At 40.8% G+C, this 24138-nt stretch overlaps 1 protein-coding gene across 4 annotated transcripts in view; it reads left to right on the top strand.

The window, feature by feature from the left end:
* Window positions 1-4678: 4678 nt before the first annotated feature.
* Window positions 4679-24138, top strand: part of AKAP10 (A-kinase anchoring protein 10) — an 80530-nt gene continuing 61070 nt past the window's right edge. Inside the window, exons 1-3 of one of the 4 annotated variants that reach the window (XM_082705756.1) lie at window positions 4679-4954; window positions 15007-15054; window positions 20545-20727. In XM_082705756.1, the coding sequence (XP_082561882.1) occupies window positions 4867-4954; window positions 15007-15054; window positions 20545-20727 (319 nt within the window). In that variant the 5' untranslated portion in view covers window positions 4679-4866. The remainder of the gene's footprint in view (window positions 4955-15006; window positions 15055-20544; window positions 20728-24138) is intronic. The other 3 variants (XM_082705755.1, XM_082705757.1, XM_082705758.1) reach the window with 3 other exon arrangements.

The following is a 24138-nucleotide window of genomic DNA, read 5'->3' on the forward strand; positions in this document are numbered from 1 at the left end:
GCACCTGATATCTGTGATCGTGTGCCAGACATTATGTTTGAACAATCATTTGTGGAAATAATTTGAGACGTTAGGTAGTATTAGCTTGTTCCATGTGGATTTTCATTTGCTTCCACCAGGCACCCAGGGCACCAGGAATCAGGATTTGCTTGATGTATTGCTGGGGTTAGGATTTCCTGAGTTGTACAGAGGACCGGAAGCTGGGTTGCAATCCCTGTAAAGGGCTGGTTTACTTCTGATGTAGCTTTTTCAGAATCCTGATCCAAAGCAAGCCTGGGGCTCCAAGTTTTGTCCTAATGTCTGTGACATTATCAGAAGTCTCACTCAGCTAGCTTCTCCATCTCTTTTCCCTGAACAGGGATGCTCCCAGAAAAGAGGCCCTAATTGGGGACTTAATTCACTGGATTTTGTTTCTCTTCTCTCTCTCCATCTGATAATTCTTCATTGGCTTCTTACTGCCTCAATGGCTTGCAGTTTGGTTTTAGCTTTTCTTTTTCCGTTTTCCACAGCAGGTGGCTAGTCCAAATGACCTGCTTTACTGTTATTAGAAAATGGTTTATGAGAGGGAGGTATATGCAAGGGGACTGCCAAAGGAGCCGTAAGACTGAAGGAAAAGGCCAACTAGTCCGGCTTAACAATTAGTGGCTTATCAAGGGGACTTAGGGACAGAAGTGTGTCTTGGGCAGCTGTCTTGGACAATGGATTTCCACAACCCCATTGCCAGTGAAAACTGTTTTTATAGTTTTAGAGGCTGGGAAGTACATGCTTGTAGACCACCTGGGAAGAAATATTTGAGAATAGTTGTGTCATAGTCTTACCTCCAGAGCAGATCAAAGATGATATTCCCCTGGGGTGTATGTAAGGAAGTCTTTGTTATGCATTTTTAAGAGATTATTGTCATATCTCCTACTTGTTTGGGGTTCCTTTGATGGGAAAAATGTGCACTAAGCTCCCATTTATCTGGCCTGATTAGACACTATAGAAGAAATAAATTACATTAAGCCCCAATTGCTTTTAGCTTTGATTAAAACTAAACTCGGAGGCCACAATTTTTCTTAGAGATAAATTTTACAAAGCTATGGATGCAAATGCTTTTGAGAATGTGAAACACTGGCTTAAGAATTAACCTTTGAGTGTTGATGAGAAATGTAAGTTACAGCAATACACATTCTGAAACTTGTCATAAATTTGAGTTTGGTTTTGGCTGCTTACTAATAAGATACTGGGAGCTTTTTTCCCCCTATAGTGTCAAAAGATTTATTTGAATAATTTCCTTGAGGTTATGAATGTTTGATATAGACAACCACATTTGTTAGAATGTTTGCTATAGAATTTTTTGTTCAATTTGTAAAAAGTGTTTGTTATAGGAAATTACTTTTATTCACTGGCTTTGTGATAATTACCTGGCTGATTTTATCTCATTGATTTGTTGTAAATGATACAATTAGTATAAAAAGATCATGAGGGGGCCCCCTGGGTAGCATAGCCAGTCAAGTGTCTAACTCCTGGTTATGCTCAGGTGGGGATCTCCTGGTGCGTGAGATCAAACCCTATGTCTGGCTTGGTGCTTTACGTGGAGTCGGCTTGAGACTCTCCCTCTCTCCCTTTGCCCCGTCCTCCCTAAAATTAATAAATAAATCTTAAAAAAAAAAAAAAGGACTGTGAGGATTCCCTTAAAATTAGGAATATAATGGGTATGTGGGTGAATCAGTCAGTTAAGCAACTACCTTTGGGTTAGGTCACCATCCCATGGCTGTGGGATCAAGTCCTGCATAGTGTTCCCTGATCTGTGAGGAGTCTGTTTCTCCCTCTGCTTCTTCCCCACCCCAGTTTGTGCACATGTGTTCCATCTCTCTCTCAAAAATAAATAAATGAATAAAAATAAATAAACTAACTTTAAAAAATTGGGACTATCATCAAAGGAATTCCTTCCAGTGAAAATTCATTTTGTTTTATGTGTATATTAAAGTGGCTTTCACAAATTAATTTAGAAATGCAATGCAGAATATCCGGTTTGCCACAACTGCATATTCAGGCAAATGGAATACTCTCGCTTATTTTTATATTCCTGTTTTATTTTAATTTTATTCATCTGTGGATCATCAAATTCCTGCAGATTAAATGGTAGTGTAGTAGTACACTTAACGCTTCCCTAAGCGTATAAACACTTTAATGGGTGATGATTCAGAAGGCGTCTGCACTGCTAGGTATCATGCATTGCCTTCTATTTCCCAATAAATAGACACCCCACGCTGGAATCAGCTGATTAGGTATGAGCTGCAGGTAGAAAGAAAGACAGGAGCAACTAGTATAAGCAAATAGCTTGGAGTCAGACTGACTGTGGAAATAAGAGTGTGATAGTAGGGGTGCCAGGGTGGCTCAGTCAGTTAAGCATCTGCCTTCGGCTCAGGTCATGATCCCAGGGTCCTGGGATCGAGCCCTGCATCAGGTCCCCTGCTTGGTGGGAGGCGTACTTCTTTTCCCACTCCCCCTGCTTATATTCCCTCTCTTGCTGTCTCTGTCAAATAAATAAATAAAATCTTTAGGGAAAAAAAAGACAAAGCTCTTAGTATATGGAGAGCACAGGAGTACCTAAGAAATAATGACAGGGGCGCCTGGGTGGCTCAGTACGTTAAAGCCTCTGCCTTCAGCTAGGGTCATGATTCCAGGATCGAGCCCCATGTTGGGCTCTCTGCTCAGCAGGGAGCCTGCTTACCTCCCCACCCCCACCAGCCTCTCTGCTTACTTGTGATCTCTCTGTCAAATAAATAAATAAATAAAACTTAAAAAAAAGAAAGAAAGAAAGAAAGAATGACAGGTATTACCACCTGAGAATACATATTCTGTTGCCCGGAGGAGTAAAGGCAGTTCCAGAATTTCTGCTACGAGACACTCAAGAGCAATAATCACAGTGGAAGGCAGGGCTGGTCCTGCTTTTACATGGATTCTATGCTGAGTTAGAGAAAATGAGAAAGGGTTTGAGATTTGCAGGGATTAAAGCACTCCCCCTGGCTCCTGTCCAGTGATGATATTCAGGGGATTTCTTGCACTCCCCCTTCAGTCCCAGGCAACTAGCCAGTCAACAAATACAAGAAGGCGCTGCCAAGAGACTGGACTCCATGGGGGGGAAGAGAGAGAAGGGCCCCCTGCTTACACTTCTGCTAGATCCCACTTAATTCCCTTATATCAACTGCACATCAGCTACACTCTTCCTTGTCTTCAGCCAATCTCATTGAAGGGCAAGACCTTTGGTTTTATTGGCCACAAGACAGCAGAGTGGTCCTCCTGAGTGCAGGCTGGTTTACAATAGCCCTCTGATCATGGAAGGACACTGCCCAAATTCCCCTGTGGCCTCTGCAGAGGCCCCCAGGAGATGAACAGACATCCATTCTCAACACCAACTCAGGTCCAGAATACACTCAGGCATCCAGAGCCTCCGCCAGTCTCTCTTGCTTCTACCTGGCCACACTCCCTTTACCCAGGCAGCAAGAGGTTTGATCTTAGGCTCTGGAGGTAACTAAGTTTGAAATCCAGGATTCACTTCTAGTTAGCTTGTGACCTTGGACAAGATACTTTAACGTGCCTAGTTTTCCCCACACCAAGACCCAAGGACTATTCTTAATCTGGAGGCTTTGGCACATTGCGTAGAAAACTTTCAACAAGAATCAGCTGTGATTACTTTACAGGCCCAGGACCAAAACAAATCTATTAAGTTGCTCTAATTATATGGTGAAAAGACACCGGGTTTTAGTTACAGTCTCAAACACTGACACTCCATAATCTTGGACAAGTTGGACTTTTTTTTGGTCCCGTATCCCCAACCGTCACATGATTTTACTGATTTAAAAAACACTCAGTGGACATTTATTGAGTGCTATCTTCTATATTCCTTCCCCAAAGGAGCACACACAACGCTGCAATTATTTCCCAATCAGCGCACTCACCCAGTGATGAGGAACACTGACTTGGTTCCCCCCTGCTTTAGGGATGGATGGAGGGCCAGGTTTACCGGGGAAAAAGCATTTGAACGAAGGTTGAAGGATAATTCACAAGTCTGCCTTGTAATCACTGGTGATGCTTTTATGTTACTGCCCCTTTCAAACTTAAGCATTCGTAGGGATTTGGTTCTGAAAACAAGCCCACTTCTTTTTTTATTGCCGAGGTCACTGTGATTGAGAAAGCCAGTGGAGCCGCATAAAACAGGTTATGCCTCCTCTTCCCCCTTCGAGGAACCGTGACCTCGCGGTATCCGCGCGACTGGGGGTGTGTGTTTGCTCTGCTCGCCTGGGCGAGCACGGGCTGCAGGTGCAGGGTGAAGCTGCTGTAGTTGGCCGTGCCTTTCAGCCTCACTGGAACCGAGAAACGGGAGGGCTAAGGGGGAGCGCAGCAGTGCTGGCGTCGCCTTGTGTACAAGGGCACGCTCTGAGTGCCCACGACCGGACGCCCCCAGACCTGAGGCACCGCGCCATCCACTCCAGGGTCCGGCGGTAGCGGGGAGTGAAGACTCCGGCTCCGGGAGGGTCAGTTTTGCGGGGACCGGATCCGCATCTCTCCAACCCTGGCAGCGACGCCGGACCTGGGAAAGGGCACAGGCCGCACGCGCGTAGGATCACGTGGGCGGGCTGGGCGCGTGCCCCCGCACCCACGAGAGGAGGCGGGGATGGGGGCGGGGCCGGCGGGTCGGCCTCCCGTGAAGCCTCGCGCGGGGAAGGACCGGAACTCCGGGCGGGCGGCTTGTTGATAATATGGCGGCAGGAGCTGCCTGGTCTTCTCGAGGAGGCGGTGGGGCCCACACCCGGAAGAAGGGTCTCTTTTCAGGCTAGTGCGGCGGCCGCTGCGGACCCGGAAGTCCGGGCCGGTTGCTGAATGAGGGGAGCCGGGCCCTCCCCGCGACAGTCCCCCCGCGCCCTCCGCCCCGACCCGGGCCCCGCCATGTCCTTCTTCCGGCGGAAAGGTAGCAGAGGGGGCTCCGGCTGGGAGCCAGGCCGGGCTTCAGGGGCGGCGGTAGGGTAGGTGGGCCTGCACGGGCTCTCCTCCCGGGTGGTGGCGAGGCCCTCGGCCTCCGTGCAGACGCCCCCTGCGTGCCTTGCTTTGCTCCCGGACTCTGCAGGGAGGGAGAAGGTGGCCTCCTCGCGCGAGGTCAGAGGGGAATTATCTCGCTGGTCCAAAAGTGTTTGCCAGAGCCCGTACAAGTTAATGCCTGTTTGCGCAAACCCAGTTTTCGCGTTTGTGTGCTGTGTGTCTATAAACGGTGGATCCAGAAAAAGGAAATTCCTTTAGTACCTTGTTACGGAAGTCTCTGACTTTTCAGAATATTGAGGGTTTTATATCTAAAAGCAACATGTGAAAAAGCTCTTTTCTTCAACTGGTGCTATTTTCTAGTTTCCCCTTTTTTGGGGGTGGGGTGGGGTGGGTGATCCTGCAGTTCCTAAATAACATTACTTACTGCTGAAAGTTCCCTAATGAAGACTATTTCTTTTGATGACTTAGCAAGTCAACTTAACTGTTGGAACGCTCACTTTGTAAACGAAATTTCTGATTTTCAATTTTAATAGCTGCCCAGTTTTTAAGTAGAGGCAGTTTAGTTTTGATCCTGGATAAAGTTGTTGTGTTGCATTTAAAGTATATATCCAGAATGAACAAGTGTAGGTCTTTTTGGGTGATAGTGGTTCTTTAAGTTTTGTTATTTAAGAGAAAAGGTATTAGAGGAAAAAAAAAAAAAAAAAAAAAAACCAAAACACTAAACCTTATCAGAGGCTTGAGTTCACATGACTGTTCTGCTACTGACTGTCACCTGGGATAAAAAAAGTGTTAACCCACTTTTTTCTCCTCTCTCAACCAAGAATTAGGTGGTTCCTAAAGGCCCCATTCAGATATGAATTCAAGAATTCTTTTTAAGTACGTGCAGAGTTTTAGTAACTGATGTCATGGTGAGTGAATGGTACTGTGAGGAATGAATGAAAGCTCTGCTGAATGAAGGAAACCTGTAAAATGGTACAAGGAAGCTTTGTTGATAATGTACCTTGGTGTAGTTTATTGCTGTAATTTGTTTGACAGTGTTGAAGTGGTTTTTTTTTTTTTTAAGGGGGAAAGAAAGCATTTTGTGTATAATGAGGCAGATTGCATGTTACATAATAGACTGTTGTCTCTGTCCGACAAATACTTTTGAATGTCTGTTGCTTGGCAGGCACTGTGTTAGGCCCTCATTATTAAGCACTGAACAAGAAAATGTCCCTGCACCTATGGACCTTATTGTCTGCTGGGGCAGACAGACAATACATTTCTCTTTTAATACCTGTGTGTATTTACAAATTGATAACATGACAGAGATGAGGTGAGAGGAGAAGCACATTTTGGTTTGATGTTAGAGAGGGGCCTCAGCAGGTGACCTTGGAACTTAGAGCCAAGGACTCAGTAGGAGGTACGAGAGGCTAGGGAAGAGCATGTTCAAAGGTTGTGAGTCAAGAAAGAGTTTGGTGTCCTTCAAGAAAGGAAGGAAGGCCACTGTGATTTGGGCTTGGAGAGGTAAACAAGATTCAGAGCTTTGTAGGCCATAGTTTGGTTTTCTTTCAAATGCAGAGACATTATTTCAGTTTATTATTATTCTTATTTTTGAAAGAGAGAGAGCACCAGAGGGGTAGAGGAGAGGGAGAGAATCTTAAGTAGGCTACATGCTCAGTGTGGCGCTACTTCGGGGCTGGATCTCATGACCCTGAGATGGTGACCTGAGCTGAAATCCAGAGTCAGACACTTAACCCACTGAGCTACTCAGGCGCCCCTTAGAATTTTTAAAGAGGAGTGATTTGATATTATGTTATAAAAAGATCATTGTAGTTGCTTTTTGCAGGCTGAAGTGGCAAGAGTAGAAGCTAGATGCTTCTGTTTAGGGATTCCATCCAGTCTTTAAATACCATTTTTAAATACCACCTATATGCAGACGACTCCTGAATTTACATCTCCAGCTTGAATTCTCTCCCGAGTTAGGAATGGTATATCCAACTGTTGGTCCACTTTATACCTCTACCTAATAGATACAGTATATCTGTTGATAGAAATAATAGGCTGTCAGATGGCTCTTTGAGTTACTGTACCAAAATTTAACTCCAGATTTTTTGTCACCTCAGTAAATTGCATTTCCTTTCTTTTACTTGCTCAGTCTAAAACTTCAGTACCTTCTTGAACCTTTCTTTCTCTCCTGTATCTACGTAAGCAAATCTGCTAAGTCTACCCCAGAACATAACCAAATTCAGCATCTTCTCACCATCCCTGACTATTAACTCCCTGGTCTAGGTGGTCATCCCTGTAGATTGGACAGTTAAGTCCTCTGAGAGGATGTCACTCAAATCTCAGCTTAAATGTTAAGAGGAAGCTGGTTTATGAAAGTAGAGAAAACGGGTGCCTGGGTGGCTCAGTTGGCTGAGCGTCTGACTCTTGATTTTGGCTCACATCATGATCTCAGGGTCGTGAGATGGAGGCCTGTGTTGAGTCCCTAGCTGAGCAGAGAGCCTACTTGGGATTCTCTCTGTCCCTTTCTTTCTGCTTCCCACCCCCACCTCCCCATCCCCCATCCCCTGCCAGCACTTGCTTGCTCACTCGCCTGCTCTCTCAAATAAATAAAATCTTCAAAGGCAAAAAGGAAATAGGGAAAGCAGAGTTATTTTGCTGTAGGCTTCAGTTTGGTTTCCCTTCTTCCAACCTTGACCCCTATCTCTTCAAATTTCTCCAGTAGCTTCCTGTACACGGCCCCCTTTAATCTTGTTCTCATTTCTTCTCTGTGTTCATCTCCTGCTCTCCTTTTCCTGTTTTCTGTTTCCTTTTCACTGTTCTTTTTATATTGGCCTCTTTGTTGTCAAATACATTCCTGCCTCAGGGCCTTTGCACTTATTTTTTTTTCCCCTCTGCCTGGAAACCTCTTCCCACAGGTACCCACTATTTTATTCTCTCATCTCCTTGACATCTTGGTGAGGCTTTGTCTGTCCATCCTACTTTTAACATTGCAGTCCCCAACCCTTGCACTCCTGTCTTACCTACTTTCTCCACAGCATTTATCACCCTCTACTTTTCTATGTATTTTATTAAGATGGAAGCTGATTTTGTTCACAGCTGTATCCCCATGTGTAGGTCAGTTCCTGGGCATAGTTAGGAATTTGGTAAATATTTGTTGAATAAATGAATAAAAACAAAAAATATCTGCTAGTAAAAAGTGCTGATCAGGGAATTTAAACTGATGTGGGAGTAGATCACAGGACAGCAGTATTTGTTCAGATAATAAAGGAAGGCTTGTCTGAGAAGATGGTATTTAGTTTGAGATCTGAGTGAAGGGAGAGAGCCAGCCTCACAAAAGATCAAAGGAACTGCATTCTAACCAGAGAGAACTAGAAGTACAAATGTCTGAAGGCAGCAATCGCTGGGTGCGTTTAAGGAACCTGAAGAAGGCTGGAACTTAGGGGGTATAGGTTATGCATTGGAGACAGAAATAGCATAACTTGAACAAGTGATTGGAGTGAAGAAAAACTGGGAAAGTTTTGGGCTTACAGCATGGGGCAGGAAGAATTAAGAACTGTTTTTGGCAATTATGACTTTGTGTAACAGACATCCATGTGGATACGTCAAGGAAGCAGTGGGATGTATGAATCTATAGTTCTAGGAAGAGGTCAGAACTTGAGATACGGTTCTGGCTTTAGAAATATTTTGCAGGGGTACCTGGGTGGCCCAGTCGGATAAGCCACTGCCTTCAGCTCCGGTCATGATCCCAGGATCTTGAGATCGAGCCCCTGCATTACGCTCCTTCCTCAGCAGGGAGCCTGGTTCTCCCTCTTCCTCTTCCTGCCACTCCCCCTGCTTGTGTGCTCTCTTTCTGTGTTAAATACATAAATAAAATCTTAAAAAAAAAAAAAAACATTTTGCATAACTGATGATTAATGACATGGGACTAAATGAGATCGCCTAGAGAATACATAAAATGTGAGGATTAGTTATGTTGAAAGGCTAAGGCTATTATAACAAAGATACACTGAAGTGTAATGGTTCAAAAAAGATAGATTTTTTTTTTTTTTATTACTCTCTTGAATTTAACAGTCCAAGTTTATTGGGTGGCTTTGCTTCACAGTCATTCAGGGATCTTTCCTCCCATATTGTTACACCTCTTTCCCTTGGGGTATGGTCTGTTGTCAAAGCTGGGTCACAGCCCCTTCTGTCTGTCCTCAGTCCCCTGATCCATGGTAAGGAGGAAAGAGAAGCTTTGGCAGGAAAGTGGCACAAAATTATTTCTATTCATATTCTGTTGGTGAGAAGTTAGTCATATGGTCATAGATAACTGCAAAAGCTTCTGGGAAATGTAGAGTAACTAGCCAGCTAGTAGCTAGCTAATAGGCTACAGTCCTCTTGCTAGAAAGAGGAAAATGAGTTCTGTGGCCAAGTAGCATTTCCTGCCATACTGTACACAAGAACAGAGCCTTGGTGAAAGTTCTGGAGTTAAGCCAGCTTTTAGAAGTTAAATTGAGGGGCACCTGGATGGCTCAGATGGTTGGCCTTTAGCTGCCTTTAGCTCAGATCGTGATCTCCAGGTCCAGGGATTGAGCCCCATGTCTCTTCTGGTTCTACAGAGGTCTGCTTCTCCCTCTTCTCCCCCTGCTTGTACTCTGTCTGTCTGTCTGTGTCTCTCTCTCTCAAAAGAATAAATCTTTAAAAAAAGCTTTTTAAAAAAGTTTAATAGAGGAACATGAGCCATTGGCAAAGGGGAATCAAAAATAAAATACCAGAGGCACCTGGGTGGCTCAGTGGGTTAAAGCCTCTGCCTTCGGCTCAGGTCATGATCCCAGGGTCTTGGGATCGAGCCCTGCATCATGCTCTCTGCTCAGCGGGGAGCCTGCTTCCTCCTCTCTCTCTGCCTGCCTCTGTGCCTACTTGTGATCTCTGTCAAATAAATAAATAAAATCTTTAAAAAAAAAAAAAGGTAAATGTGTGGAAAAAGATATACCTTAAAAAAAAAAAACCAGTTATAAAGGAGTGTGATATCATGGAAGCTAAGAGAAGATAGTGTTTAAAAAAGAAGGGTGTGTTGTGTTGAATGTCACTTGCAGGATCAAGATGAAATAACTACTTAGTTTGATAATGTGGAAGTAATTGATGACTTTTGAGAGAGGTATCAGTATCAGTGGAGTGGGTTGGAGGGAGAAGGTGAAGTGTGGAAAGTAGCAAGAGTAAAAACACCCTTTTCAAGAAACTGCAGTGAAAAGGAACTAAAAGGGGCTCTTGGGTTAAGGGATTTTTTTTCTTTTTTTAAGATAAAAGGTGCTAGAACATGTTTGTATGGCGATAGAAATGATCTGGTAGAGAGGGAGAAAATGATACAGAAGAGAGAGGTGTTTCTTGAGGGAGTAAAGTTCTTGAGAACTCCTGAAGGATGGGATTAAAGCTTGACTCTACCAAGATTTGGTTAGGTTATGCTGCCGTTGGGAATGGCAGTTGGTAGGACCGCTTATATAAAGTTTAAAAACCTTCGATCAATGCTATATGTTGTTTACAGATACAGAAATATGTTAAAGAGTAAAACTGTAGGTGGAGACAATAATCTATTTTATGAAATTATTTCCCTGGGGAAAAGGGGGAATCCAATCAGGGAGAGAATTAATTTTCACATGCATGTCTTCTTTTGAAAAATTTTTAGAAGCAAATGTAGCATAATCTTAAGATTTGATAAACCTGAGTATTACTCAGATTAAATTCTAGTATTGTCTTTGTTTTGGATATTTCATAATACAAGGAAATAAAGAAACAAGAAAAGGTATAGTTAGCAATATAGAATAATGTAGTTGAAATAAACCTAAATCAGTAGTCACAATAAATGTAAATAGGCTTAATTCCACTAAAAGACTGTATGGCTAAAAGACAAAAAGTTAGGCTGGATAATAAACCAAAATCCAGCAAAAAACTACTGGGAACACAACTAAGACATAAGGACATAGAGAAATTGAAAATAACTGGATGGAAGGATATAGCAGACAGATGTCTACCAGAAGAAAGCTATGTGGCAGATGACATACTTGAAACAACAAAACATTATCAGGGATAAAAAGGTGACTGCATTATGATAAAATGAAAACGGTAGTAGGAAGATAAATCTCTGAACTGCTTTGCACCTAATATCAGTCTCAAAATACATAAAGCAAAATATACAGAATTACCAGGAGAAATCAACAAATTTACACAGTTTGAAGAATGATCTTCTTCAAACATCTAGAGCAGTAATCACAATAAACAGAAATGGGCTGTCCCAGTGAAAAGACTAGATTCCTCCTATATGCCATCTAGTATAAAAAGGATCATAAGAAGGTTAAAAGTAAAAGGATGGGAAAATATATCAGGGATATTAGACAAAAAGAAAGCTAATACAGTCTTCACAATAGCACAAAACAAAAAGGGAAATTTTAAGTTTTGGAATGGAAAGGAGACAAAGGAATCGTTAGTCCCAGATAACATAATTGCATATATAAAAAAACTGAAGAAGATCTACACTCGTACTTTTAGAACTCATAAAAGTTAAAAGAGTTCAGCTGGGTTTTAAAAATATATGTGTTTATATGGGATTATTTAAAACTCAGTTTTACCACTATATGCCAGTAAAAACAAAACTAAAATCATTATAGAGTTTACAAAACCTAATTTGATATGAAAGAAGACCTAGATAAATGGAGAGGTATACTATGTTCATGGATAGAAAGACTCAATCCCAGAAAGATGTGAACTCTCCCCCAGATTAATCATTCAGTCAGTGCTACTTTAAAAATTCCTATGGGGGTTTTAGGATCAGGACAAGTTGACCCTATAATTAATAGAGCTGGTAGTTTTGTAAGAGAATAAGGTAGAGGACTTGGCCCTGTCAAAGGCTGATTATATGGTTAAGTAATTAAGACTGAAATTAAATGCCCAGGAACAAACCCATGTATGTATGAGAACTTGGTATATAAAGAGTTCCTGTTTAGTTGAGAAAGGTTGGACTAATCAGTAAGTGATGTTTGCTGTCCCTCTGGCAGAAAAATAATTAGGATTTTTCTATGTCATATCATATACATCAGGGGTCAGTTAATTTTCTGTACAAGACAAGATGGTGTCCTTGTAGCCGTAGATTATATGTTAACAAATGGACATGGCTGTGTTAAACTAAAACTTTATTTATAAAAAACTGAAGGTGGGCTTGATTTGGCCCATGAGCTGTAGTTTCCCAATATCTGACAAACAAATAAATACAAGTAGATAAGAGCCCAGAATTTTAAAAAGCAAAATTTGAAATCATATGGAAGAAAATACAGAGGGAAAAAAAAAATCTGATCCTGGGCTAGGAAAGTATATCTTTAAGACATAGGAAAATACAATCCACATAATGTAAATTTGGCTACGTTAAAATTTAAAGCTTCCATACAATAAAATGCACATAAGGTATTTGCAACACCAAGGATTAACATCCAGAATATGAGTGGAATTTCTGCAAATAAGTAAAGGACAAAGGAATTGAATAGCCAGCCCATAAAAGAAGATACCTAAATACCCAATAAATACAAAAGGATATTTCCTCAGAGGAACTCAAGGAAATGAATTAAAAATACCATCAAATACCATTTGAAAAATATTAATTAAATGGCCACTTTCATTAAAACTGCCCATCACTGGTTACCTCTTAATTCCACTTACAGTGTTTTATCCGAGAGAAGTTTTTTTTTTTTTTTTTTTTAAGATTATATTTATTTATTTGAGAGAGAGAGCACAAGCAGGGAGAGGGGCAGAGGGAGAAGGAGAGGCAGACTCATGGCTGAGCTGGGAGTCTGATGTGGGGCTCGATCCCAGGACCTGGAGATCATGACCTGAGCTGAAGGCAGATGCTCAACTATCTGAGCTACCCAGGCACCCCTCCTAGAGAAATTCTTACATATAGACTACATAGGAAGACATGTACTAAAATGAATAAATAAAGGTGTATTTTAGAAATTCAGCTAAAATGAAGAACTAGAGCTACATGAATGCATCAGTATAGACAAGTCAAATTATGGGATGAATACAAGTTTCAGATATATGTAGAAGAATACTATTCATGTCATTTTTAAAGATCTATAGAATAACTGCGTGTTTTACACTCAGGTAGCAATAGTCTAAAAACATAAATGGTAGAAAACACATCCAATTTAGGGCAGTATTTATCTCTGGGAAGGGAAGAGTAGTGGGATCAGGTAGTGAGTCAGAGGACCCTTTATATAATATTTAGGGGGAAAAGGGAAGTAAGGCAAAACACTAATAATGTGGTTATTGTTGGATTGTGTGTGTACTTTTCTGTTTCAAGTATTGACGAGATCTGATTGATGAGAATGTATTGAAGGTGACAAAAGTGGAAATGTGGAGGTATGTTTTAGTGGTTAAAATCAGTTGGTCTTAGAAGTGTGTTGGGTGTGGGAAGTAAAGGAGAGACATGTTAAGAATGACTCCAAGATTTTTGGCCTGAGAAACTGGGGTGGGAGTGTCATTCATGAGAAAAATGAAAAGTGAAGTAAACCAGGCTTGGGAAGAGATGGTATGTTCCATTTTGGACGAGTGTAATTCTGGAAGAGGATGGGTAGATGGTTAACAAAATGAATTTTAAGGTCAGGAAGATTTTAGACTAGAAATAGAAATTCAGGATTCATAGCTTGTCTGTGGTATTGAAAACCTTCAGAATGGGTAAGTTCAGCCAGGAAGTATACATGTGTACGTAGTGAAAAGAAAAGGTGCCCAACTTTCTCTGAGAAACTCTCAGTAGGTAGAAGAGAAGTTGACCAGGCAGTAAACTGAGAAGGAGCGGCTGGAAACCAGGGAGTCGAGTGCCTTGGAAGTCCAGACAAGTTCATGTTTCAAGTAGGAGAAGCAGTCAGTTTGCAGATGCAACCCAGTTGCTTCTACTACATTACCTTATTATTTTTTTCTTTCCAATAGCAGTGATCAGTACCTGAAATGATAATTTTTGTTCGTGTTTGTCTCCACATTCTTGTATGTAGACTTCTTGAAGACAGGACTGTTCCTTCCTGAGCCAGGACAATGTCTAGCACATATGAGGCACTCACATACTTGTTGATGGATTAATTTATCCGATACTTTGAGAGCTTGTTATTTCCTGCTACTAGCCTTTCAGTGTTGACTGTTTAAGAGCACATGTTGGGATTTTTTATTTTGATAGGCTTTTCATGGTGGGGTTAAAGAAAATTTAATGTTGGAAAAAAAATACAAGAAAAGTAAGGACAGTTAAAAATAGTCTTATGTCAGATCCTGTAGGAGTTCACGCTTTGCTTAAGCTGCCATGTACCTTCCTTTCTTGGATATTACATTGTTAGCATATTTGCAGTAGAATTTCTACTGTTTTGTATAACGGAGAAGAGACTGTGTAGCACTTTAAGAGAAGTTGTTAAGCCTTGAGTATTAGATATTTAGATTATAAATTTAGAATGTTTTTATTTGCTGCTATGAGAGGAATACACAAAAAGTAAGATATGATACACAAAGAACTCTTTTTCTTGAAGACGCATTTAGTGGCACATTTTAATAATATTAGTTAACATCCTAAATTAACCTTGTACCTCGTACTCTTCTGGGCTCTTTTTAATTTTTTTTTCACTCATAACCCTCTAAGGTAGATGTTGTTATTACTGTTCTAAAGTTATAAATCAAGGAAATTGAGACCCAGAGAAGTAAAGTAACTGGTCCATGGTCAGAGGGCTTTGTAATAAGTTGCAAGCTAGATTTGAACCCAGGTATTCTGACATTGTCTCTCCATTAGCACGCTCAATGCTCTTGACCAAACGATGTTCAAGGGTCACTTCCTTTCCCCTGACAACTGTCTCGCCCTGTCCCCCTCCAAGGTGTTATTCCATTGTTGTACAGCTGTGAATATTCATCTGTTAGAACAAAGCTTGTCTAATTTTTACATTGTACAGATGGGATCTTTTTGACTGTAGAAGTTGCTCATGATGCTTTTTTATCTTCCAGTGAAAGGCAAAGAACAAGAGAAAACCTCAGATGTCAAGTCAATTAAAGGTGAGTTCAGTGGCGTTCCATTGTGTTAAAAAAGTGATGTGCTTTGCATTTACAGGCTATTTAAACCTGTTATCTTCCCCCCCTCTTTTGCCATTAATCATCTCTGCCTTCTTTTGTAATTATTTATGATTGTGACTTATTTCCTTGTTCGACCTGTATATTCTTCAGCACCTTGCATATATGATAGGCTTTTGCTAAGCACTTGTTGGCTGTCCTAGTGATATAGTAAACCAATGCCCTCTATTAATCATATGTTTGATTGTTCACTAGAATTAATGAGTTGATTTTATTATTTTTTTAACTTAAAATCAGTGAATTAACATTGAGTGTATTGTTAGTGTCAGAGTTAGTTTAGTGATTCATCTGTTGCATATAGCACCCAGTGCTCAGGATTAGATCAGGTGTCCTCCTTAATGTCTATCACCCAGTTACCCCATCCCCCATACCTCCGCTCCAGCAACCCTCAGTTTCTTTCCTGTAGTTGAGCGTCTCTTATGGTTTGTAGTTGACTTTATTTTTTAAAAAAGCAAAAAGCGAGGGGTACCTGCATGGGTTGAGTGTCTGGCTCTTGGTTTTGGCTCAGGGTCGTGAGGTCAAGCTCTGTGTTGGGTTCCCGGCTCAGTGTGGAGTCTGCTGCAGACTCTTTCTCCATCTGCCCCTCCCCACTGTGCTCACTCTCTCTCTAAAATAAATAAATACATCTTTTTTATTTTTTTAAATTTTATTTGAGAGACAGAGCACAAATGGGAGGAGAGGCAGAGGAGGGGAAGCAGACTCCCTGCCAAGAAAGGAAACAGATGCAGGGATCGATCTTAGGACCCTGGGATCATGACCTGAGCTGAAGGCAGAGGCTTAACTGACTGAGCCACCCAGGTGCCCCATAAATAAATCTTTAAAAACAAAACAAAAAGTGCCTCCTGGGTGGCTCAGTGGGGTAAAGCCTCTGCCTTTGGCTCAGGTCATGATCCCAGGGTCCTAGGATTGAGCCCCACATCAGGTTCTCTGCTTGGCAGGGAGCTTGCTCCCCGCTCCCCCCACCCCCGGCCTACTAGTGATCTCTGTCAAATAAATAAAATCTTAAAAAAACAAAACACAAAAACAAAAAAACCCAAAGTGAAAAATACTCTGAACTCAGCTGACAGCTCTGGAGTAAAGAACTTCCACTTACAAGGCTTGGCTTTCTGTTGTTTACCTGGAAGTATGGATCATTACAGTTTTTACTTCTCTGTTACTTTGGATGAATGGTATTAACTTAAATTTATCCAGAGTACTTTATTGTAATCAGTATATTGTCTATGTTTATAGGCTAGAGCATGCTTCTTTAGGTTGTAATCTCTACTATAGTTTTGACTGATTTTATTATATTAATTACAAAGATTGGAATGGAAATTGTTTATATAGCCATTACATGTAAATTTCATAAATAAAATCTATTTACATGAGATCTATAGATTGCTACTTTGACCTGAGTCGAAGGCAGAGGCATTAACCCACTGAGCCACCCAGGTGCCCGCTACTTAGACCTTTTTTCAGATGTTTGTATCTTATGTGGCTACTAGCATTGAGTATTAACCATTTATGCTCAGTTTGCTGGAGAGTGACTAATTATAACTTAAGAGATTTGTAATATTAGGGAAGAGCTAGGGTACTTTACAGTCTTATTTTCTGCTTACTTCTATTAATTTTAAGCCAGGTGTTTAAGAACCATGTTGGTTCATACTGCTTTCCTTAAGCAGAATTTGATTGATTTTGATAAAGACTTCAAGCCCTTAGCAAGCAGCATGTGTAAAGATGAGATCTGAATGTAGAAGGAAGGGGTTTGATGTCTCAGGCACTTTAGATTTCTCAGGTCTTCTACTCTAAACTGCTACTAACAGTGTGACCTTGGGAAGACCTGTAACCTTCCTCGGATTCTTTATTTGTGGAGTGAGAGGGTTGGCCTGCCTAACTTCTGAAACTGTACCTGGCTAAAAAAATTCCATGTTCCTACCCTGTGACAGTACATAATTTGTGCTTAGCATTCACTGGCTTACCTTAGAATCTTACAGAACAGAATCTTACAGAATCTTCCTTTCATAGGAAACAGGCCCTCAAGAAGTTTGCAGTATGATTAGAGCTTAGATGTGGAATAGTAGCAAATACACCAACATACTAATAACAACCATTTCTTGAACACCTGTTCTGTTCTAGGCATTAGCCAAAAACTGAGGCTAGGCAAAAAAAAAGACTTGGCTCCTGTACTCACTGAACTTACAGATTGATAGGGGAGAGGAACATTCATCAAGTGAGTCCACAGATGGCATGGGCTGGATCTACAGTGATGAAAATAGAGAGAGATGGAGTGATCAGTTCAGAGCAAAAATGGATAGAACTTTGTTATTGATTAAATAGGAGGTGTAAGGGATAGGAAGGTTTCAGATTAACACCTACTTTTCTGGCTTGCCTAACTGTGTGACTGGTGGAGAACCAAGTTGGGAAATTATATGTTCAATTTTGGCATGGTGGGTGGGAGGTACTTGGAGACATTTACATAAATTATTTTATCCACATAATAATTCTAGAGTCTGAGTTTCCAACCAAAGGTAAAAGGCTGATTTTTCTAGAGTCTGGCAGACCAAAGCTCAAGTTCTGCCTGTTGAAACAACTACTATCTCATTGACATGTATCAAGTATTTAACTTTTGTCTTTCTGCATCTCAAAAATGAGGAACATAGGGGTGCCTGGGTTAAAGCCTCTGCCTTTGGCTCAGGTCATGATCTCAGGGTCCTGGGATTGAGCCCCTTATCGGGCTCTCTGATCAGCAGGGAGCCTGTTTCCTTCTCTCTCTCTCTCTCTCTGCCTGCCTCTCTGCCTACTTGTGATCTCTGTTCAAATAAATAAAATCTTTTTAAAAATTTGAGGAAAATACTGGTCTTGCAAAATTGGTGTGAGAGATAAAATGAAGTAATATACCCTCCAAAAAATGTGTATCAAGCCCCCAGTACAAGGTCTGGTATGTAGGAGGTACTACTCTGGTAGCTCTTGTTGTACAGAAGAGATCCTGAACATGATGGCTTAGTTAGATGAAGTATTGTGAGGAGTTCAGAGGAATTTGAGATCAGCAAATGGTTTTTGAAGTGTGGGGAAGGTTTTGTAGAAATGGGACTTAATCTATATAAAAGTTGAATAATAAGGATTTGAGTGAAAGAGGCAGTTCTTTCTCTTTTCCCTAACGGCCCAGCCTCTTCTTTGAGTATATATTGGGCAAAGGGACCTTCAGACAAGTAAGGGGATATTTTCACAGAAGATTGATACCCAGTTGTAAGGACCTTAGAGACCAGAACAGAGAGTTTAGACAGAGAAAATAGGGAGCCTGTAGGCTTTGAGTAGGATGTTGATGCTTTATATACGGTATTTATGAAAGGTAAGTCTGGAAGAGTTCTATCAGATGGAAACCAAAGAAGTCCTTTTGCTGTAATACAGAAAAGCCTGTATTAAGGGTGTGGTGTTGATAATAAACATGTAAGTAGATGTCTAATATCTTTAAGAAAAAATCAACCAATCTTAGGTAAACGTGTAGAGTGAAAAAGAATGGCCCCATGATTCTGAGCTTTGGAGACTGGCAGGTTGAACAGAGATAGGGAAATTGAATAGGAGCATTAGTTTGGAAGAAGATACGGTGAGTTTGGTATTTGGACAAATTGGTCTTGATATGGTAAAGTCAAAGTGAGAATAGCTAGCGGTAAGGAATTAATAGGCCCCAAGCCCAAATCAAAGGCCAGGTGTCAGATGCAGGTTAGCGCTTACCCCCTGGGGCTCCAGTTCCATAGAAGTGTACCCTACGAGCTGCTGCAGAGAGGTCCAGAGTGTGAGTGAGATGTTCCCCTTGAGTCAACCAGAGTTACTAATAACTATTTTGTTTTGTTTTTTAATGTATTTATTTATTTATTTGACAGAGAGAGACATAGTGAGAGAGGGAACACAAGCAGGGGCAGGATGGCGGTGTGAGAGGGAGAAGGAGTCTCCCCACCGAGCAGGGAGCCCAAAGTGGGGCTCAATCTCAGGATGCTGGAATCATGGCCTGGGCCAAAGGCAGATGCTTAATGACTGAGCCACCTGGGCGTCCCCTAATAACTCTTTTTAAAAATCTCCTTTAGATATCTGTTTAGATTTTAGGTACCTATTTTATCTGGTTTTATTTATTTTAAAAGATGTGTCAGGGTCTCAAGTTTATTTGTGGGAAAAAGAGGAGTACTTACAGGTTTAAATAATCTTTTCAGAAAAGTTGGCTCTAGTAATAATTAAAAGGTTTGAGAGTAAATGTTTCTAGCAGAAAGAATAAAAGAGCAGAGAGCCTCAGGAGGAGGAGTCAGGGAAGGAAACCATTTCCGACACGGTGGGCATTTTTTTAAATTTCTTTTTTAAGATTTTACTTATTTGTTAGAGAGCACAAGCAGGGAGAGTAGCAGGCAGAGGGAGAAGCAGGTTCCCCACAGAGCAGGAGCTCTGGAACTGCGTCCCAGGACTCTGGGATCATGACCTGAGCAGAAGGCAGACGCTTAGCCGACTGTACCACCCAGGTGTCCCTTCTGTCCTTGCTATAGCAATGTGCTAGGCCAACACTTTTTAAAAATCTTTAATAAGAGTCTTTAATATTTGTATGGAATAAATAGGAGAGGTAGAATGCTGATTCAGCTGTAGCAACAAGGTCACAGGACTACTTTGACAGTATTGTAATACTGAGTTGCTTATTTCCTATTATCAAATGGGTAATTTCTTTATTCTGACATCAATAGGCCATTTCTTCAGACTACTAAGGAAAATGTATTTTGTGAATTTTTTAAGTGTGCTTTATCTCTAAGCAGCTTGAACCTTGATCATAAATGTTTTTCATTAGAGAAATTGTGTTACCCAATTAAAAAGGAAAATAAGGGGATGCCTGGGTGGCTTAAGCATCTGCCTTCAGTTCAGGTCATGATCCCAGGGCCTGGGATCGAGTCCCACCTTGGGCTTCCTACTCAGCAGGGAGCCTGTTTCTCCCTCAGCCTGCTGTTTCCCCCGGCTTGTGCACTCCCTCTCTCTCTTCTTCTGACAAAAAAATAAAATAAAATAAGTATTCTGAAGAATGTTTTTCTCATTTTTACCCCATTTCACAAGTTTTAGTTTTGTTCCTTGGACAAAAAGGATTAAGGAATTGAAAAGGTCCATATATCAGAATGTTTTCTGGCTTTGGTACTTTCTGTCATCAGTAGAAGTTCTCAAAGAAACATCTCTTGTTTTAAGTTCCGTTTTTGGCACAGTATTTTGAGAGTTATAAATAATAATAGGACATTGCTTTCCAGTTTTCTGCTGCTTGATTCCCTTTCCCGTAAGTATTTTTTGTTGAGCGTGTATGCTTAAGGGAGGTGTTACAAAATTTAATTTTTAAAGTTCTCTTAAAGTCCTTTATGAGACATTTTTAGGCTATCAAATTATGTTTAATTTTTAACCTTTTTCCCCCCCAAATTATAGCTTCAATATCTGTACATTCCCCACAAAAAAGCACTAAAAATCATGCCTTGCTGGAGGCAGCAGGACCAAGTCATGTTGCAATCAATGCCATTTCTGCCAACATGGACTCCTTTTCAAGTAGCAGGACAGCAACACTTAAGAAGCAGCCAAGCCACATGGAGGCTGCTCATTTTGGCGACCTGGGTAAGTGACTCACTTTTTGTTAACTTCTAGTAGGAAGGATTGAGTGTGTTATGGGAAACTTGCTGGAGGATACTAGAACTGTATAATGGGAATGTGCTTTGGAAAAATGTATTTAAGATAAGAGCATGTGTTTCTTGATCTGTGGGCTGTGAGTTTGATCCCCACATTGGGCATGGACCCTTCTTAAAATAAAATTTGAGGCACCTGGGGGCTCAGTCATTAAGTGTCTGCCTTCGGCTCGGGTCATGATCCGGGGGTCCTGGGATCGAGCCTCGCATTAGGCTCCCTGCTCGGCGGGAAGCCAGCTTCTTCCTCTCCTACTTCCCCTGCTTAGGTTTCCTTTCTCGCTATCTCTGTCACTGTCAAATGAATAAATAAAATGTTATAAAAAAATAAATAAAATTTTAAAAGTAAATAAAAGCTACAAGTATAACAAATGATACTCTATTACGTTCCCATAAGCAAAAAATATAAAGCATTCTCAGTTAAAAAAAAAAATGGGCCATTTCCAGAAGAAGAAATACATTTAACCACTAATTATATGAACAAGATGCCTCATTTCACTCATACTCAGGAAATTGCAAATTTAAGTAATGAGTTAATGTTCTCCCTAACACATCAGCAAATGTTTAAAGTTTGACAATTTGAATGGTAACGGAGATGAAGAGAAATAGCCAGTCCTATTTAGTGGAAGTGTAGATTGATCAAGATTTTTTTGGAAGGCAGTGTGGAAGTAGTTATCAGAATGTAAAATAGAAGATCTAGCCCTCAGAGGTAGTCACATATATGCCAAAAGATGTAGATGCAAGTATGTATAAAGCTTTTATTGCAGTGTTATTGGTGAAAGCAAAAAATGAGGAACAACATGTACATGTCTGGCGATGGAGAAGTAGATACATTGTGGTGTACCCGCATCTGGAATATTAGGGAGCCGTTTACAAGTCTGAAGATGACCTAGAGAAATATCTAAGGTTAAAGTGCAAAAAAGCAGGTCACATAACAGTGAGTGTAATAGGATCCCTACTATGTTAAAATAACTTCTTCCCCTCTGCCCCCAAAAAAGATATGAAGGAGATCGAATTTTCGTTATCCACAGTTCTGCACTTTATAAAAATTGTGTGTCATGGTATCATAAATTGAAAGAAAAGTGAATAAATTGATGTCTAATAAAATTAGCCCGTCTTTTGACCTCTTTGCTTAACAGTTGTATATCTTCAAAGATGTTAGAGTGTCTGTGGGCCACACTCAGCAGTACACTGCAAATAGCATTTGTATTGATCACAAAGTAAAATTGTAAGTTTTACTGGATCACACCTGTGTTGCTGGGGGGGGGGATGTGAAATGGTACAGGCACTCTGGAAAATAGTTTGGTGTTTCTTGTAGAGCAGAACGTGCAGATGTCATATGACCCTGCAGTTGCACTCTTCAGTTTTTATCCTAGAGAAGTGGAAACTTACATTCCCACAAAAGCCTGTACCCCAATGTCCATAGTAGCTTAAAAGCCGAAAACCGGCTGTCTTGCAGCATCGAGTGAGTGGTTAGACACACTGGCACGTGCACACCACAGAATATTGCTCAGCAATGAAGAAGAACACACTATTGATTTACCTCACAACTTGGGTGAGTCCCAAGGGAATTATGCTGAGCGTCAAAAGCCAGTCCCAAAAGGTTATGCGCAGTATGATTCCATTTGTATAATATTCTTGAAATGACAAAATTAGAGAAATGAAGGATAGAGTAGTGTTTGCCAGGGCCAAGGAACGGAGGAGGCGGTTACAAAAGGCCACATGAGGCATCCATGTGGCATTGGAACTGTTCAGTAACTTGGCAGTTACCCAGGATAAAGTTGCATGGATTCCCTTGCATAGAATGAAGTCCACAGGTGTGTACAGGTGAAATGGGGAGATCTGAGTAAGATTGGTGGTCGTAGTAACATCAATACCTTGATGTGATACTGTAATATGGTACTGTAAGATGTTACCTTGGGGAACCCCGGTAAAGGGTACATGGGATCTCCCTGTATTGTGTCTTACTGTTGTATTTGAACTTACCATTATCTCGGAATTAAAATTTTAATTTAAAAATTAGTAAATCTTGCAAAGGATCAGAATTTTGTGAAGTTCAAGAAAGGGAGTTTGACAGAGATGTACTGGTTAACCTTGAACATGAGACACCCAGGAGGCGCCTGGGTGGCACAGTTGGTTAAGCACCCAACTCTTGATTTCAGCTCAGGTAGGGTCATGAGATTAGAGCCTGTGTTGGGTTGGGCTGTGCTTGCTCACTCGCTCCCTTTCTTGAAAAAAAAAAGAGCCTGCAAGGATGACACATGAAGTGTTTCAAAAGAAAATAATTTGAATATCAAAGGATTAAGAAAAGCCATTTTGAAAAATTGATGAAACCCTGCTAATTTTATGAAGCTGAACCTCAAAATGTCAAATGCTTTAAATGTTAAAAAAAAAATTGTTTTTGTTTATTCTAATAGTTTGTGGTTATAATCATAACCTAAATTTAGTTACATATACAATGAACTTATTTTTATTAAATTTTGGTAAGTTTAGTTTTATTTCTCAAGATAAAAATCCCAGAGCTACTCTTTATTCTGTTGTAACAAACACTGAGCGTTGGTAACATTTTTCTGGCCATGCACACATGGACAATTTTTCCTTAGGAAAAGTTCCTAGAGGTGGTGTTACTGGATTGTGAAATCATGCAGATTTTTTTTTTTTTTTTAAGATTTTGTTTATTTATTTGACAGAGAGAAATCACAAGTAGATGGAGAGGCAGGCAGAGAGAGAGAGAGAAGGAAGCAGGCTCCCTGCTGAGCAGAGAGCCCGATGGGGGACTCAATCCTAGGACCCTGAGATCATGACCTGAGCCGAAGGCAGCAGCTTAACCCACTGAGCCACCTAGGCGCCCAATCATGCAGATTTTTAAAGCTTTGCCTCTGTTACTGAATGCTCTTCCAAAGAAGTTTTGTTATTTTTTATTTTCATCATTAGTGGGTGACAGTTGCCTGTTGTTGCCTGTTCTGCTCTGCCTTTGTTGGTTTTTATTGTTATTTTTTGAAAAAACATCTTCCAGTTTGACAGACAAAAATGTTATATTAATGTGCTTTTCTGGCATTTTTAATTAGATGGAATATATTTTCATATTTTTATTGGCCACCTTTCTTTGGTACTAGTATCGTAAGATTTTTTTTTCCCCAAGAATTTCCATGGTCTAGGGGCGCCTGGGTGGCTCAGTGGATTAAGCCGCTGCCTTCGGCTCAGGTCATGATCTCGGTGTCCTGGGATCGAGCCCCGCATCGGGCTCTTTGCTCAGCGGGAGCCTGCTTCTCTCTCTCTCTCTGCCTGACTCTCTGCCTACTTGTGATTTCTCTCTGTCAAATAAATAAATTAAAAAAAAAAAAAA

Source organism: Mustela nivalis, assembly GCF_964662115.1.
Source record: "Mustela nivalis genome assembly, chromosome: 17".
Lineage (NCBI taxonomy): Eukaryota > Metazoa > Chordata > Mammalia > Carnivora > Mustelidae > Mustela > Mustela nivalis.